We start from the raw sequence: 19,438 nt of genomic DNA, 5'->3' as shown, positions 1-19,438 counted from the left end.
ATATTATTTCTCGTTTAATTAATGGGATGAATTATAAAATCAGGATTAGAACTCAGAATATCTATTTTAATATCACGTAAAATCACTACTTGTCTAAAAAATTTAAACTTACGAAAAAAATAATAATTTTAATTATTTATTATTTATCAACTAGATGTGTAACGTAGATATAATCTATATTGGCTTACATTAATAGAGATGATATTTTCCTTACCAACGTGTGTGTACGCTTGTTAATAAAGTAAGGAATTAGGCAGATAAAACCAATGGCTACCAGTCACTTTTTAACTGTGGATAATGGAGTATATAGTGGGTATAATCGGCAACCTCGTATCTATTTAATTATATAAAAGTCAAGTTTTTAATTGATGACTTGGCATTCAGCCCGCACTATTCGGCTTAACTGGAAAACCAAGTTTCATTTCTACACCTTTCAAATTAGCAAACCATTAAATGCAAAGTCAAGCGGTGGCTATGTGTGTTTTCATTCACGCAACCGCTCATTAATCCTATTGTCTCATTTGGGCACACTTTCTTTACAAAGTGTCAAGCGGTGCATGCAATTCTCAAATGGCAACCGAATAAAAGTGAAAAAAGCCAAGCGGTGCAAAAAGAATTGAAGAACCAAACGTAAGCGGTGCCATAAAAAATACTTAAATTCTCATACATGTAATGGTGTTGACAATATTAAAAATGCCAATATTATTTTAAAGATTATTTCTATCTTAATTTTAGACTCTCTTTCTCTTCAATAGATACGCTAATTATTCATATTTTAATCCTATTATCTCATTTCGACACACTTTCTTTACAAAGTTTCAAGCGGTGCATGCAATTCTTGAGTGGCAAGCGGCGCAATAGTTAACTTAAAATGCGAAGAGGGAACCGAATAAACCGGCAATCAGTTTTCTACATTAAGAAAGAAACTGAAGACGCGTATGCAGTTTCTTTCTTTCACTTTCTTCTTTGAGCTCTCTCTCTCTCTCCTTCTTAAATAAAGTGAGGCCAGGCCACTGTACTTTCTGCATTCAACTGTTTTTCGGGTGTGGAGGTGCAGAAGTTAAAAGGAAAATTAAACAGGTGAGTCTAACTGTCTTTTGTATGTTTATGATATATATAGTCTATATATACATTACACATATTTGTTCATAGTCATAAGAAATGAAGTAAATGATACCATAAATGAATCATAAAACTTAAAAGACATAAAACTTAAAGATTCATAAATTATTGCAAAAGCGTAAATACTAGTTTACTTATCAAAAAAGGTATAAATACTATTTTGCTTTCTCCGATATTTAAGTTGAGGCCGATGATGATCTACATGATTTTTGCCTACATCGCATGATTATCTGGACTGAGATAGTGATATATCTGTATTTTTGAGGCCTTTAGATCGTAATTTCTTCGAGTCATGGAATGGGCAGGATATGTTTTGATGCATGTTAGATCTGCAGCTCGCCCACTATGCTGTTTTGACTGTGCATTATAATGTCTATATTTATAAATTTGACAGCTTTGTTTTATCAGTTTTCTCTGTGTTTATTTCTTTCCATCAAATGTTAGAACTGTTTCATGCATGTTTTGCTCAACCTGCCATCAAAGTCTACAATCTATGATGTGCAGACTCGAATAAATTTTTATTTTTTAGGTTCATTTGTTATTCATTTAGATTGCTTTCTGTACAGTCACAGGTCCCATACAAAATATATCAGTAGAGTATCTACAACAATATATGATGTTTTGGTTGTTTGAAAAAAATCTCAAATGGATGACATGCCTCATAATCAACAGAACATATAACATGCCAAGTAAGAAACTAAAATATAAAATGACCATGCAAGGTTCAGGGAAACTAAAATGTACATGATGTGTGGCCATTAAGAGTATCTGGGAAACAAGTATAGATGGTGTTTTCAATGTTTGAAAAAAAGTCTCAAATGCATGACATGTCTCATAATCAATAGAACATATAACATGCCAACACTACAACAGAATGTGTGTTTTGTGACAGAGAAAACTGTCACAAAAAAATGGCAAACCGTCACTAAACATATTTGGTGACGGTTTGAAACCGTCACCATGACCGTCACCTAAAGTGCGTCACAGAAAACATTTGGTGACGGTTTACTGTTCAACCGTCACAAAAAATATTTTTAGTGACAGTTGGAAGTGTTCCGTTCGGTACAACATTCGAACGTTCCTTTTTTTGTGACGGTTATGAACTGTCACAGAAAATCACGTTCAGACGTAAAATCAAACGTTCGGACGTTATACCCGACCGATTGGCGTTCGAATGAGAGAAGTTGACGTTCGTTGGATATCGTGTTCGAACGTATAAAATTTACGTTCGAATGTTAATGCGTCCGAACGTTAATTACATTAAACGTTCGAATATTTGTTCGAACGTAAACGTAAATGTTCAAACGTAGCGCGTTTAATGTTCGGACGTTATTTCGAATGTAAATGAAGGAGCGTCCGAATGCAAGTTCTTTGTTCGAACGTTAGTCGCTTTACCGTTCGAACGGTTTGTTCGTTTTAGCGTGAGTACGTTCGAACGTTTGTTACAGTGTGAACCAATGTTCGAACGATTTTTATTTACATTCGAACGTACAGATCAGAAATACTAATTTCATAAAATTTAAAAACATAATACCAATTGTATCATATTACATACCCAATTAACAAGTAACAATGTCTTATAAAAGTACAAAATTAGATATTAAAACTAGTCAGAAATATTGATAAAATTTATTTCTTCTTTTTCCCTCGCCCACGGGGATTCTGTTGCAACGACATAACACGTTCCATTTGCACCATCATCTCCCGTTGCACTTGTTCTTGCACTTCATTGCGTATTCTTTCCTCCTGGTCTCTCTGTTGGTCCTGCAAACGCGTCTCTAAATGAGACTGTCGTTCTAAGAGAGACTCTAACTCTTGTTGTCTCGACCTCATATACTCATTCTCACGCCGTGCAGCTTCTAAATCTGCCGTAAGATTATTAATTTGTGAAGCCGATGAGGTTGAGGAGGATGAACATTTATGCTTGATAGATCGTCCCAAACCTCTTGCCATACTAGACTGCGGCCCGAGCACTTGCGTGAATATGTCTATGTCACTAGGAGAGGATTCCTCAGAAGCCGACTGCATCTCCAACATTTTGCTCTGCAATTTAAAAGGTAATGATCGTAAATAATTAGTAACGTATTAAAAGAAATAGAAATAAGAAATAAACTATTAAAATATTATATAAATAATTTATTTAACAAAATTAACACTGCTTACATAATTATCTGCAGCGACAGGATCCATCCACTCACTATGCTCATTAGTGTGAGCAGCAACATAGACATGAATGAGGGAAAAGTTTTCAGGATCATCACGTTTCTAACAAAGCGAGAATATTAGCAATTTTAAAAAGATAATATTAGTACTTATCAGAAATAATATCAGGAAAATAAATGAATTCTATAATTTTTTAATTACCATTTTTTCAGCAAGACGGTGGAATGACCTTGAACCGGCACGATGGTGGACAGTCAGAACGGATCTATTCTGTGCATTTGTAGAACTCAAGTGCTACAAAATATATTAAAAATGTTAATTGTAATATATATACATATAATATATAAAACGAATATGAATGTAAATAATTAAAAGATATAAATGTAAAATACCTGATAATCTGGAGATGCGAAAAGATCACAACACTTTCTCCAATCATCTAACTTCATCTGCTGAAAAGGAGACTGCGCAGCCTCTTCCAACGTGTCAAACTTCTTGAAGTGGTCATGACATCGTCCTTTGTGACGTCGGAATAGTGTAGCCATCAACTCATTCACGGTTCTCAAATCCTCGCTACGGCCAAAGTCGAGGTCGAATTCATCCTAATAAGGGAATCAGGTAAAAAATATAATATATTAATCTAGGTGAAAAAAATGTACTGAAAAGTAAACTCACCAGCACACGACTTCGAATGTGCTCCTTAATCTCTATCGGAACATCTCGCCATGAGCGCACATAAAATGGAGCATAAGCTCGAACTATTGTGCCAATATAGGAGGAAAGCGCTGCTGCATTATCATCCACTCCTCCAGTGGAATTATCAGGAATTGTGATTTTCAAATTACCATGCCTTCTATTTTTTTCAAGAGAGATTCCTCATGTATAGCCACGACCGCGACGTGCAGATGCATCAACTACATGATAATAGATATACTATAATTATAATTATATAGTTATTGAGAAAAAAATATTAACTATATATATAATTATCAACGACAATATTTCCTTACTGGTAGGTGTCGACTGGCTGTTGTTCTCTTCTGTGTTAGCTTCATCTTCAGGAACGGATTCCTCGAGTGGGAAGTCCTCAATGGGTTCAGGACTTGGACTTGGCGGAGGCACATTTCTTCGTTGTCGTTTTGTTGGCATTCTTGAAAATAATTAATTATATCAAAGAAAATTAATTAGAAGAAATTATGAAAATTCAAGATATTTTAGTCACCTATATGAATAAAATATTTAGTACTTTTATTCTTCAAATGAATTTTCCATGCTTGCTTCAGAATCTCCATCAATAACATCTTCATCATCATCATGCACCTCTTCTTCATCATCTTTATCCACCTCCTGCCCGGATTCTGATTCGTCTTCATCTTCTGACTCGTCTTCTTCTTCCTCCTCACTGACTTGAATTGAATGATCATTTAATACAGACGGGTCGAGATGTACGGGTGGGACATCATCTCTACACAAGGGGAGCAACTCGAGTGCACCGAGGTCAACAAACAAATTAATACCCTCTCCATCTTCCTGGTATGCCTCAACAATCGGAGTGTCATCTTCATCTCCACTATTCTCGTAATCTGCACCCGTTCCTGCTTCATATATATTTCGAGGAACAAATTTTTGTACGACTCGCCAAGTTATCTCCCCACTATCTTCATCAGCACTTTTCATTGGATCAATCAAGTAATAGACTTGGGTAGCTTGACAAGCCAATACAAATGGATCATCTTCGTACCATTTAGATGCAGTATTGACACTCGTAAAGTGATTATCCCTATGTATCGAAACCCGACCACCGCCTAGATCCCACCAATCACATTTAAAGACATATGTTACAGACCCACCCAGATATTTCAATCCGATAATATCACGTATGACACCATAATAGTCAATATCATCTGTTCCATGACTCCCCTCGACTAACACACCACAATTTTGAGTCTTTCTATTACGTTCACGGTCCAAAGTATGGAATCTATAACCTCGAACCGTGCATGCAATATATCAAAGTGCTCTATTTGAGGGACCACGGGCCAATGCATACAATTCAGAAGAAATTGATCCGGGATCACGAGCACGTTGTTCCAAAATCTATAAATTGAAATAGTATATATTTATTATTTCATTATCCAGAGTTAAAAATTTCACAATATAACATATATATAATTTTAGTTCATACACGTTCTTCAAACCATCCGGGAAATTCTTCCTCGTGTCTTGCCTCTATATTTTCTACGCCTTCCGTCCTAAGTTTGTCCATGTGGTCACTGTTATAACATGTTGCAAAAGAAGTATATTTTGAGCACAACAATTCTAATTAATTTAAAGAAAACTATAATTATTCAAAGAAATGAAATGACATACCTAAGATAATCATCAATCTCTCGGCAGTTATTTAGCACATACCACCGAACTTTACCCAACTCTCCATCAATTAAATCGTAACTTGTTTGTGCACCCAAGGGTCGTACATTCTGGGAAAACACTGATAGCTCACGAGGAGGCGGAGTAGCAAGATCAGCATTTCGCTCTTGACGATCAAATCGTGTCTCAACACCACGAAGATATAGAGAGCAAAATGTTAACCATTCATCGTGTATATAGGCCTCTGCTATTGAACCCTCAGCTTTGGCTTTATTCCCAATAGTGCGCTTCAATCGACTCAAATATCTTTCAACTGGATACATCCAACGAAACTGCACCGGTCCACCCAGAAGTACCTCTCGCGGTAAATGTATTGCTAAATGGACCATGACATCAAAAAATGATGATGGAAAGATCTGCTCGAATTTACATAGTATAGTAGCAATGTCTTCTTCCAATTTCGACAACACATCTCGATTTACTACCCGAGCGCACAAATCCTTGAAAAACATACATAGTTCAGATATGGCCACACGTACATTAGATGTAAGCTTCCCACGAATTCCCACAGGTAATAATTTCTGCAAAAATACGTGACAATCATGACTTTTCAATCCATTGATTTTCCAATCATCAGGACTCACGCATCTACCAATATTTGAAGCATAACCATCTGGCAACTTCACACCTTGCAACCATTTGCAGAAATCCATCCTCTCCTCCCTCGTCATCGTAAAACATGCATGCGGCATGACCACCCTGTTGCCTTCCACCCGCAAATGCAGATTATGTTTAATTCTCATTCTCTCAAGATCTTTCCTCGTCTTGATCGTGTCTTTCGTCTTTTTGTTAATACTCATCAATGTACCCAGTATATTATCACAAATATTCTTCTCTATGTGCATTACATCCAAACTATGTCGCAACTTGCATGACGACCAATACGGCAAGTCAAAAAAAATACTACGCTTTGTCCAATTCAATTCTTGTACGGCTCGTTTTCTCTTGTTCTTTCCCCGACCTTTGCCAAAATTGTTCGCTCTAACATGTTGCAATTGTTCCACTATCTCTTCTCTAGACAACTCTTTTGGTGCAATCCTATCCTCTACTCTTCCATCAAACTTGGCACATTCTCTTCTCCATGCATGATTTGCTGGTAAATAACGTCGATGACCCATGAAACACAACTTCTGAGAAAATTTTAGCCACTCACTAGCAGTTTCTTTATTACACGTCGGACACGCTAACTTCCCTTTCGTACTCCAGCCGGAAAGATTCCCATACGCCGGAAAATCATTTATGGTCCACATTACCGCAGCATGCATCTGAAAAGATGTCGACTTAGATGCATCATAAGTTCTAACCCCTGTTTCCCATAACTCTTTCAGCTCTTCAATCAACGGCTGCATGAATACGTCAATATCATTCCCAGGTGATCTAGGGCCAGGGATGAGTAAAGTTAACAAAAAGTTTGGCGCCTTCATGCACCTCCATGGTGGAAGATTGTACAGAATCAATACCACGGGCCAAGTGCTATAACTTGTACTCATATTCCCAAAAGGGTTGAATCCATCGGTTGTGAGTCCCAGGCGCACGTTCCGAGCTTCTAACCCGAACTCTGGATACTGATTATCGAAAGACGGCCACGCAAGTGAATCAGCTGGATGCCTCATATACCCGTCATTCTTAACTCTTTTCTCCTCGTGCCACCTCATATCATGAGCTGTTTTCTTACACATATATAGTCTTTGCAACCTAGGTTTCAAGGGAAAATACCGCAACACCTTAACCGGGATGTTTTTCTTACTTTTCCACCTCGACTCTCCACATACAGGACATGCTTGTTTCTCCTCGTTCTCCTTCCAGAACAATACACAATCATTCTTGCATGCATGTATGGACTTCTACTCAAATCCTAATCCCTTTCTCAACTGCTTCGCTTCATAAAAGTTCTTAGGCAATGCAGACCCTTCGGGAAGAACCTCGTTAAATAAGTCCAATTCCATGTTTATTGCTTTCGTCGACATCCCACACAATGATTTAATGTGAAGCAACCGCACAATAAACGACATTTTGGAATGTTTTGTACAACCTGGGTAAAGCTCGCGCTTTGCATCTTCCCACAGTGAAGGGAAATTATCACAATCAGTCCCTGATCCACCAGTTGAGGCATTGTCGTTAACCTCATCCATAAACATCCCAGCTCCAATGTCACCCAACATCTCCTCCATCTCATCGTGCTCATAATCATCATCCATGTGCCGCAAATAATTGTGATGATCGACCAATACATCTGCTGACCCTTCATACGGCTCACCATGCAGTACCCATCGCGTATACCCCAGATTCATACCGTTCACAAATATATGACGCTCTACTTCATCCAATCCTATCGCACACAAATTTTTACACCCTCGACATGGACACTTAATGTAACCACGACTATCAGCAGAAGCCCGTGCAAAATCAATGAAAGTTCTTACTCCACATGCATAGGGTACGTAATCCTTTCCAAGTCTATCGTCCAGACGCATCCAATTTTTGTCCATTTCTAAAAACATCTATATATTAATAACACGTACATTGAAAATTCACATGCATGGCATGCTCCAATTGTCATTACTTTTTTGATAAGGTAGTTGGTCCTATCCCATTCGAGATTATATTCTCCATATTGCACAAATCTCGTCACTCTACTAATTTCTACGTTAGTAGAAATTTCGGCAGCACCTCCCCATAATTCTCCAAGTATACATGTTCAAATATCGGGATTGTGACCCTACGAACAGTATACCCGAAGAACAATAGAAGAAGACACCGAAACATCATATTAAACGTGGAAAGTAGCGAGTAACAAAAATGTGCAATACAGATAATATAATCTCAAACTGTCCACACTGGACAATTCAGGAATCAGTGGACACATAAATGTACACTGATTCCCAAACGGGTCTAAGGGTATTTATGCAATGTCACACACATCTAGCAGTATAATCATACAACAATATCTCCATATTGTTAAACTAAAGAGGGATGGAAGATTATGTGACCCTACGTTTCATGTCTTGTACACAACGAGGGAGAATGATCTTAAAGAAATGTTTAAAAATTGGTCTAATTACTTAACCGTCACAAACTGTCCGACCTCGACTCTCCTCTCAAGGCCGAAGAGACTATGACAGTCAAGCAATTAGACCAAAATTTACAGATTATAATTGTTATATATAATTTTAAAGGTTATTATATAATTTTAATTATTATCATTCCACAATTATAATCTTAATTGTTATACTTAATTGAGTGAGTTATTTACTTATATAGACAATAAGTATATAATTTTTATATAAGAATATATTTGATCCTTATTTCCTTTCTCTTTAGTTTATAATAAATAAGTATATTTACATATTCCAACTCTACTTATTTAGTAGTTTCAAGACTTTTTTATTGAAGAGTATTTTAAAGGTTATATTATAATTTTAATTATTATCATTCTTAAAATATAATTTAAATTGTTATACTTAAATTGTAAAAGAAGTATAATATTATTTTAAATATTATAATTCTTAAAGAGTTAGTTTTATTTGTTATTACTTAATTTTAAATATTATTATAAATATTTAATTATCATTCTTAAATTTCAATGGTTATACAATAATTTTAATTATTATAATTCTTAAAGAGTTACTTTTATTTGTTATTACTTAATTTGAAATATTATTATCACAATTTTTCAAATCCATATCACAAAAACACATTGTATAAATATCATAAAATTCAAATAAAGACAAGAAATAAAAATTTTTTCTTACCAAACTCAACTCTCTCTAACTCTCTAACTCAACTCTCTCTCTCTCTCTGTGTTGCGAGCACGAGAGAAGAAAAAATGATTCGCTTCCTCCCGTGCGCATACTGATTAAGTTCTAAAATTATTAGTTTAAACGTTCGAACGTTTAAGTTTTACGTCTAAACGTTATTTGCTAAAATTATTAGTTTAAACGTTCGGACGTTTAAGTTGTACGTCCGAACGTTATAAGCTAAAATTTCCCCCGCTCATAGCGTTCGGACGTTTACAGTACACGTTCGAACGTACCCTTCTTATTTATAACATAAAATCTAGCGGGAAAGTTCCCGCACTTTCCTCATATATGCTCGAATGTATCACAATTTTTCGTTCGAACGTTCGTAAATTTACAGATAAACGTTCGGACATTTAACTTAAACGTCCGAACGTACATTTCATCAAAGTCTCTCCATATTTGAGCAGGAAATTTCCCTCACTAATTTACCCAACGTTCGAACGTTAACATATTTGGTGTTCGGATGTACATAATTTTCTGGTGATTTTCATCAAATAACGTTCGAACGTATAGTCTAAACGTCCGAACGTCTGAATAATCACACAGATACCTTAATCGAGCGGGAAATTTCCCGCTCTTATTTTAACGTTCAAACGTTAACTTGAAACGTTCGAACGTACGATTCCTACTATACTAACTTATTGCTTATTTGTAATAATGTAAATATATTCAAACGTCATTCACAAATAATAATTTAAATATTTAAAGTCCATATCACAACATATTCATAATAACTCACAATATATTCACAAAATAACATGCCACATGTATTAACATATTTTTAAAGTTGAGTAAGTAATAAACATGTATTAACAAAGCCTAATGAAAATATATTTCTAATAAGAAACACAATATTTCAAATTCATATCACAACATATTTACAAAAACTCACAAACTATTTACAAACTATACAAATAATAATCACAATATTTCAAGAGTAAGCATAAAATCACAACAATATATTGATAAAGTTTAGAAATATACCTAGCACTCACAATATCCTCTTACAAATCAAAATCTTCCAATTTCCCAAAACAAGCAATCCTTCAAATAAATACAACACTAACTTAGTAGAAATATTCTACAACAAAAACACATTGTATAAATATCATAAAATTCAAATAAAGACAAGAAATAAAAATTTTTTCTTACCAAAATTCAACTCTCTCTAACTCTCTAACTCTCTAACTCAACTCTCTCTCACACTAACTCTCTCTCTCTCTCTCTCTCTCTGTCTGTTGCGCCCACGGGAGAAGAAGAAATGATCCGCTTCCTCCCGTGAGCGTACTGATTAATACCGTAAATTATTAGTTTAAACGTTCGAACGTTTAAGTTGTACGTCCGAATGTTATTTGCTAAAATTATTCCCGCTCATAACGTTCGGACGTTTACAGTACACGTTCGAACGTACCCTTCTTATTTACAACATAAAATCTAGCGGGAAAGTTCCCGCACTTTCCTCATATATGTTCGAATGTATCACAATTTTTCGTTCGAACGTTCGTAAATTTACAGATAAACGGTCGAACATTTAACTTAAACGTCCGAACGTACATTTTATCGAATTGTTACCATATTTGAGCGGGAAATTTCCCGCACTAATTTAACTAACGTTCGAACGTTAACATATTTGGTGTTCGGATGTACATAATTTTCTGTTGATTTTCATCAAATAACGTTCGAACGTATAGTCTAAACGTCCGAACCTCTGAATAATCACACAGATACCTTAATCGAGCGGGAAATTTCCCGCTCTTATTTTAACGTTCGAACGTTAACTTGAAACGTTCGAACGTACGATTCCTACTATACTAACTTATAATATAATATATATACTACATTTTATATATATATTTATAACTATATAATATATTGTATAGTATGATAGCATAATACTTTCAAAGAGAACATAAATGTATATAATATATAAATTATACCATATATATAAATCAATAATATATATTAAATTGTTACTTATTAAATTCTTTATTATATACTAACTGATAATATAATATGTATACTATATTTTATATATCTATAACTATATACTACATTGTATAGTATGATAGCATAATACTTTCAATGAGAACATAAATGTATATAATATATAAATTATACCATATATATAAATCAATAATATATATTAAATTTTTACTTATTAAATTCTTTATTATATACTAACTTATAATATAATATATATACTACATTTTATATATCTATCTATAACTATATACTACATTGTATAGTATCATAGCATAATATTTTAAATGAGAACATAAATGTATATAATATATAAATTATACCATATATATAAATCAATAATATATATTAAATTGTTACTTATTAAATTCTTTATTATATACTAACTTATAATATAATATATATACTACATTTTATATATCTATCTATAACTATATACTACATTGTATAGTATGATAGCATAATATTTTAAATGAGAACATAAATGTATATAATATATAAATTATACCATATATATAAATCAATAATATATATTAAATTTTTACTTATTAAATTCTTTATTATATACTAACTTATAATATAATATTTATACTACATTTTATATATCTATTTATAGCTATATACTACTTATTAAATCATCAATAAACACCATAAGCTCATAAACTATTCACAAAATTCACAAACAATAATCACAATTATTTCAAGAGTAAGCATAAAATCACAACAATATGTATAAACATATTGCTAAACTTTAGAAATATAACAAGCACTCACAAAAAAACCAATAATCTAATTGTCAATAATATTATATAACATCCTAATATATAACATAAACATTTATAATATAATATTAAATTGAAAAACGTTCGAACGTAATAATAAGTACGTTCGAACGTTCTGTGTATATAAGGCCAAAACCGAACGTCGAAACGACATTTCCAATACGTATCATCGTCGTTTCCTAGCACACCGCCACGCCTCCTTCACCGCCGCCGTCAACTCCGCCACAATCGTCACTGAAGGTAGGCATTCATCTTTTATTCAAGTAACATGTATTTTATTGAGATTTGGATTGAGTTTTGTTTAAAACCGGATAAGTGGTTGCCGGATTTTCAACTTCATTTTCCGGCCACCACGGCTAGTCATTGGCCGAATAGTCACCGTAGAAATGTTTCTTGAAGTGTATACTTCATTTGCACGGTGACATTTCGGTATTTAGAACCGTGTAGAGAAATTTTTGAGATTTCAATAATGGCTGAGTCGACTCAGCCATTCTGCGTCGAAACGTTCGAACGTTTCACCAAGACGTTCGAACGTACGACGTTTAAATTACAGAGCCGTTACGGCTTCCACGTTTGAACGTTTAATTATAACATCTGAACGTAATGATTTTCTACATTATTCATGCTTCGACGTTCGGACGTTCATATTTATGTTCACACGTAAAACAAATACGTTCGGACGTATTTGTTTTAACGTCCGAACGTACGTCAGCCAATATTTATTTACTGCTTATGTTCGAACGTACATTGTTACATTCGAACGTATTTGTTTTACGTTCGAATGTAAATATATTGACATTATTTTACGTGCGAACGTATAAATAAACATCCAAACGTTTTATCTTTAACGTTCGAACGTTAAAGATAAAACGTTCGAACGTTACGGCAGAGCATCTTAAAATTAATACAAAAAAATGCATTATTGTAAATAATTTTTTTTTTCCTTTTATATTTTCAGGATATGGCTCTTCCACTGCATACTAGGAAACGAGGGAGGGAAGGAGCCACGTCGGACACTGCCCGTATCGGAGCTCGTACTGTTATGGTAGAGCGAGAGGTCTTAATTAATGAGTTCGACGAACTCTATTGGCAGCAGACGAACCTGAGAGATGTTTTCCTCAATAGAGGCTGGGGAAATATCTGCACATTGAGGGGGAAGGTATACCCCTCAATGGTTCAAGAATTCTATATGGGGATGTGTGACATGCCTCAGGATGCATCCTCTCACACCATGATTGTACGCGGTGTTTCCATTGAGGTATCAGCAGATGTCATCGGCGAGCACCTTGGGATTCGTCGAGGAGTGGAGACATTTGCACACTCGACACCCCGTGAGGATGTAGGCATTTCTACATCATCTACTGGTCGGGGATGTGAGCCAGCATCTGCCAGAGATGCAGGCCAGTCAGAGGCTGAGGATACTGGCGTCGAGGCTCGGGATGATGACCGAGACGAGGATTTCTACATCCTCACCGGGAGGGATCGCATGCAGATCGAGCGGAAGAACGCCTTCAACCAGAACCATCTGCTGCATTTCTTCCCCATGTTGCACCTTATTGTTGCAACAAATGTCGATCCTGGGGCTCATAAAACCACATTTAGTCGGCTTCGGGCACAATTTTTGATACGAGTGGCATGTGGAGATCCTATAGATTTGCCATTGCACATCTTTCAGAGGATCCGTTACGAGGCGAGCATCGTCTCCACGGATAATCTCCCATATGGTGTCCTCATCAGCCGACTATTACTTGCACGGGGAGTGCCGACCCAGCCAGAGGAGCGGGTCAAAGATCAGATGAGCCCCCTCAACATGACCACGCATCGACGTAGCATTGGACAGGCGAGGGGACGTCAGCCACCCCCTGTAGAGGATCTAGTTCCTCCGACGCAGCCTGAGCCAGGTCATGTCGGGAGTAGTAGTCAGCATACGCCGAGTACGTCTGCAGGAGATGTGCGGCCTGCTTGGGTTGATGCGGTCATCTCACAGCTGACTGCGCATATCGATCATAAGATCGATCGATCGCTCGAGGCTATATCGGCGTCTGTTGCCGAACTCACCCATCGTGTAACTATCCTTAACGACAAGGTTGATACCTTGACTGAGGAGGTACGGAGTTCGACTTTTGCGGATAACGTTATCATCTGACTGTTAATATCAAATTTTGTATTTTATTTTTAATATTTGTAACGAAAAATATTATTGAATATTTCTATCGTTTTTTAATTTCAATTTTTAATCTTCTTTGATGTTATATTTTTCAACTTTAATACTAAATCACTACATTTCAAATATATATAAATCAATAATATATATTTATATATTACAAAGTGTGTATATATAAATATATACAATTCAATTTTTTAGACTTGTTCACAAATTATGCACAATAAAAACCACATAATTTTTAAATTAAAGTCATTTAATTTAAATTTACAATGAACGTTCGAATGTTATTACTTAACGTTCGAACATTGGTGCAAACATTTTACGTTCGAACGTAAAATTAATAACATTCGAACGGTTGCGCCAAAACATTTTACGTTCAAACGTAAACAGACATAATGTTCGAACGTATATGTAACGTTCGAACGCATATTTCCCATACATTGGAACGTAAAAAACTCTCATTCTATCTTTAGTGACGGTTTGCAGAAACTGTCACAGAAAATACCTTTTAGTGACGGTCTAGGGACTGTCACAATTTCCTAACCGTCACTAAAAAACAATTGTGTTGTAGTGCAAGTAAGAAACTAAAATATAAAATGACCAAGCAAGCATCTGGGAAACTAAAATATAGATGATGTGTGGCTATTAAGAGTATCTGGAAAACAAGTATAGATGATATTTTTGTTGTTTGAAAAAAAGTCCGAAATGCATGATATACCTCATAATCAACAGACATATAATATGCCAAGTAAGAACTCTAAATCAGATTTATTGAACACAATAAACACAATAAAACACAATCAAATTTATCAAACACTCCAAAATTATAAAATATAAACCCTAAATCAGATTTCCAAATATGTAAAAAATAGTAATTCCTAAATTCGATTTATTAAAACACAATAAAATTATAAACCCTAAAAAAAATTGTTAAAAAAAAATAAACCCTAAATCAGATTTATTAAACACTTCAAAATTAAAAAATATAAACACTAAATCAGTTTTCAAAATCTGTAGAAGCCCCCAAATCCCAAATATATAAATTCAATAAAAAAAAAACCTAAATGAATTGAAACATTGTAATGATTCATGAAGTAAATGTAACATTTTGAAAATTAAAAAGCATAGATCTATTCACATACCGATTAGCTCGCTGAGAGAGAGGAAAATAATATATGTAGCCTTGGGGACAACTGGAAGTGGAGGAGAATGAGATGGTGTTGACGGTAAAGGGCTGTTGAGTCGTTGACTGTGTGAGAGAGGGGTTTGGCATGAGAGAGGACTGTAGGGGCTAGGAGAGTGAAAGGTAGGGCAGAGATGAGAGATGAAGTGTGCGGCACGAGAGAGGGAGAGGGGAGGGAAGAGAAGAAAATATATGGTTTTCATGCCCTACGGCCAAAACGCTGCCATTTAGGTAGCGAGGCTTGGGTTTCATTTTTAGGCTGGACTGTTACACAGATTGGGCATTTTTAGATCCTAGACTTTAGATATGAAAAATATATTATTTTAAAAACAAGTCCATTTACAAATTATACCACAAATTATATCAAAGAGAAACCAAAAGCCATTTTAACAACCTATAATCCTTAACTGACCTTTTGGGTATGCATATTGATGAAAGTGATGCCCATTTGTAAAAGAACAAGTACCTAAAGCGGTCACCATGGTTTGGCCCTCTTTGATCCTAAACCCACGAGGTCTACTATATATGTTAAAATGTGATTAATACTAATGGCTAATGGTTTTATTTACTACTAGCAGATGAGCTCAATTTTTTCTATTTAGTTTATTTGTGATTTGATTAATTTGCTTATATTAAGTTAAACTAATTATAAGGAAAGTTGTAATTCTTCCCAAAATTAAGCAATCAAGCACAGCAACTCAAGCAACCAATTTCTACAAATCTGATTTGCAATATCAAATTCTTAATGTGTAAAATCGTACAGCTCATAGTTGTAAATGTATACTTATTAGGCAGTTATAGAATAGCTTTATTTCTGGCTTAACTCAAGCTTTTCAACGTGTATATATACTTGTCTTGTAAATGAAATTGAGTGAGTCATCTTATTTAAATTCTCCTTCTCAGTTTCTCTATATGGTATCAGATTGCCCTCTCTCTAACGAGTAAATTCTAATCTTTCTTCACCTTCTACAAATGGCAAACTCTGCACCTTCCCCTATGGCCATCAACGCCAACCAGTAGATCACCACAAGACTCACCCTAACAAACTATCCCTCTTGGCATGCACAATTTGAGTCCCTTCTTCTTGGCTATAATCTATATGGCTACATTGATGGAACACTCACATGCCCACCACGACCTTGACCCACAAACTCTGATGCAGCAGCTAATGCTGCTTATACTCAATGATTTCGACAGGATAAATTAATCCTGAATGCCATTCTTACTTCGGTGTTAGATGCTATGATACCCTTCATAGCAGCCTCAAAAACATCCTCTCAAGCCTAGAGCAAACTGACCAAGCTATATGCCAGTCGTTCCCGAACACGAGTCATGCAACTCAAGGAGGATCTTAATCTCACTCAGCGTGGTACATGCACTGTTATAGAATTCTTACATTCTGTCAAAGTCATTGCAGATGAACTGGCTCTCATTGATGCTCCTCTCTCTGCTGATGACATTACCTTATATGTTCTTAATGGCTTACGCCATTAGTACAAAGAAATGGTAGCACCAATACGTGCCCGAGAATCCTCTTTATCCTTTGAAGAACTTCATGATCTTCTCATAGGCCATGAGTCTTACCTCAAGAGGTTAGACAGCAACAATCAATCAATGGTGATCATTGCAAACAACACTCAGTGCAAGGACTTTACGCCTTCCAAAAAACAGCAATCATCATCTTCATTCAATCAGAAAAACGACTTCAAGTCTAAGCCCCACAACTTCAAGCAACAGAAATACACGCCAAAGAGGTAGGCGTAGCCTGAATGTTAGGATATGATTTTGGGATGTACACACAAAGACTACTCAGAAAAGTGATTGCATAACTTCAATAACCAAAGAGGTTCAGTCTTGTATGAGAGTCAAAAGTGATTGCATAAGGTCAGAAACAGAAGGGCATAAGTGTCGATCCATATTTTTATTCTATACAAGAACATCACCAAATATTCACACGTACCTGCCTTGCTATCACCTGACCTCCTGCAATATGTGAAAAATATATATTGTAGAAATGGCAAAGAAACAACGGGGCACTCTTCACTGCAAGTTCATTTAAATACTTGGCCTGAGAAACTCTCGGATTGCTAGGTTCAAGAATCACAAACCCCTGTTGTCTAATCCACTCTAGATCTTTTGCAAGACCTTCTGATCGTTCCAATCCAGTTTTCCGGAAATAGGCGTCTGTAATCAAATCAGGCATTAGATTCTCACGAGATTTTATTTTTTATAGGTAATGAAGAAGTTTTATTCATAACAAAAGGCATTGCCAACAGGACGTATACATAAGTAATACCCAACTATTCTCACAAGATTTAAGAACCACCTATGCTTATGCTGTAGCGTCATTAATTGCCTTGACATTCGATACGGAAATGCAGTAGAGAAACAGAACATAAGCCCGTTTTAGTCACATTCACAAGGGTTTGACGAATTCCCATTACGTTTACCCGCAGGGCAAAATACCTTCCGAATAGAAGTACTCATATAAGCCTCCAAAAGCTAGATTGCTCTGCTTTACCAAGGAAGCATATGATAACCCATAGCCCTCCAGGATAATAACAAGCACACCTTACATCATAATTGGCTAAAACCACTAGCATATGCAAGTTCAAAATAAAAGGACTCACAGGCAACATCACTGGATTCATCAACGATGCGCTCCATAGTGTCGAAGACGAGCTTGCTATCAACTAAATACTTGAGGTACCCATCCAAGGTCGGCTCCCATGTCGCTCCACCAACACCACCATCATCATCAACTGATGCCAAATTACCCTCCCCTTCTTTACCGTCTTCACTAGATGAATCTTGGTCATCGTCATCGCTGCTGCCCTTGTTAACTCGTCGGAGTCTCATGGCAACGAACCTCATCTCTTCGGTAATGCCTTTGCTCTCTCCTGGGTACAGCCTCCTGTACCTCTTACTCCTCCTTTTCACCAGTGGAGCACTAGTCGTTGCAATCGCCGGAGAGGGAGAAGAAGATGACGAAATGGACGAGGAATCAGAGCAACACAAAATTAGGGCTCTTCCAGTCCCCATCTTCTACTTGTTCTGCCCGTAAATCGAATCCGCTGCAACTCTCGATGAACTCAACGACGGTGGAGATGGTATTTGTCTTATCGGAAGAAGAATAGCTTGTTGTATGGTTGTCTCTATCAACGACATCGTTCTGGAGGTAAGAGGGATAATGTTAGTTCGAATTCCCCGACAGTGCCCGCCCACCCGCAGTTTGAGTCATCCAGATCACACCCTATGTGTCACTAAGTAAAATGACCAACAATACCCCACAACAAAACTCACTTCCTTCTCATTTCACACATTTCATTTCTCTCTACCCCGTTTCGCTCGAGCCCTAAGTCCCTTACGTGTGCATTACTTTTTTTTCTTTTTTAAAACAAAATCCCGTTTTCTCCTCCCCACTCGATTCCCTCTCCCCCACTCGATTCCCTCTCTTGGCTCACTACCTCACCCAGTCCCCCATGCGCCACTTGTAGTGCCATTGCCCACTACCATAGGCTCCCTCTCACGCCGGCAACCTCCAACCACGTTCAAACCTCCACGGAAGCTCTATGCGTAGCGGCCCCACGAGAAACTCGAAATGGGTTCTCCTACACGGTTTGTCGCTGCTACCGCCGCCTTCGTCAACCTCTAGCCCCATGATCGAGCACCACCGAGCCCCTTGACCTCCCCCTTGCCCCTTACCGAGCCATACGTCGCCACCCACGGCTCCAGAAGCCGGGTGGGGGTGGGGGTGAGGATACCGACGCCGGGTGGGGGTGAGGATGCCGCAGGCGAGTGGTGGGGGTGG

General features: G+C 36.5%; 1 protein-coding gene across 1 annotated transcript in view; it reads right to left on the bottom strand.

The window, feature by feature from the left end:
• LOC121244171 (probable inactive heme oxygenase 2, chloroplastic) overlaps positions 1-18,681 on the bottom strand; it is a 63,550-nt gene extending 44,869 nt beyond the window's left edge. Inside the window, exons 1-2 of the mRNA XM_041142202.1 lie at positions 18,258-18,681; positions 17,588-17,811 (exon numbers count right to left, since the gene is read on the bottom strand). Coding sequence (XP_040998136.1) covers positions 17,588-17,811; positions 18,258-18,669 — 636 coding nt within the window. The 5' untranslated portion in view covers positions 18,670-18,681. The remainder of the gene's footprint in view (positions 1-17,587; positions 17,812-18,257) is intronic.
• Positions 18,682-19,438: the final 757 nt, after the last annotated feature.

Source organism: Juglans microcarpa x Juglans regia, chromosome 8S (assembly GCF_004785595.1).
Source record: "Juglans microcarpa x Juglans regia isolate MS1-56 chromosome 8S, Jm3101_v1.0, whole genome shotgun sequence".
Lineage (NCBI taxonomy): Eukaryota > Viridiplantae > Streptophyta > Magnoliopsida > Fagales > Juglandaceae > Juglans > Juglans microcarpa x Juglans regia.
Note: the sequence above shows the minus strand (reverse complement) of the source record. Positions and strands in the feature narration are given on the sequence as shown.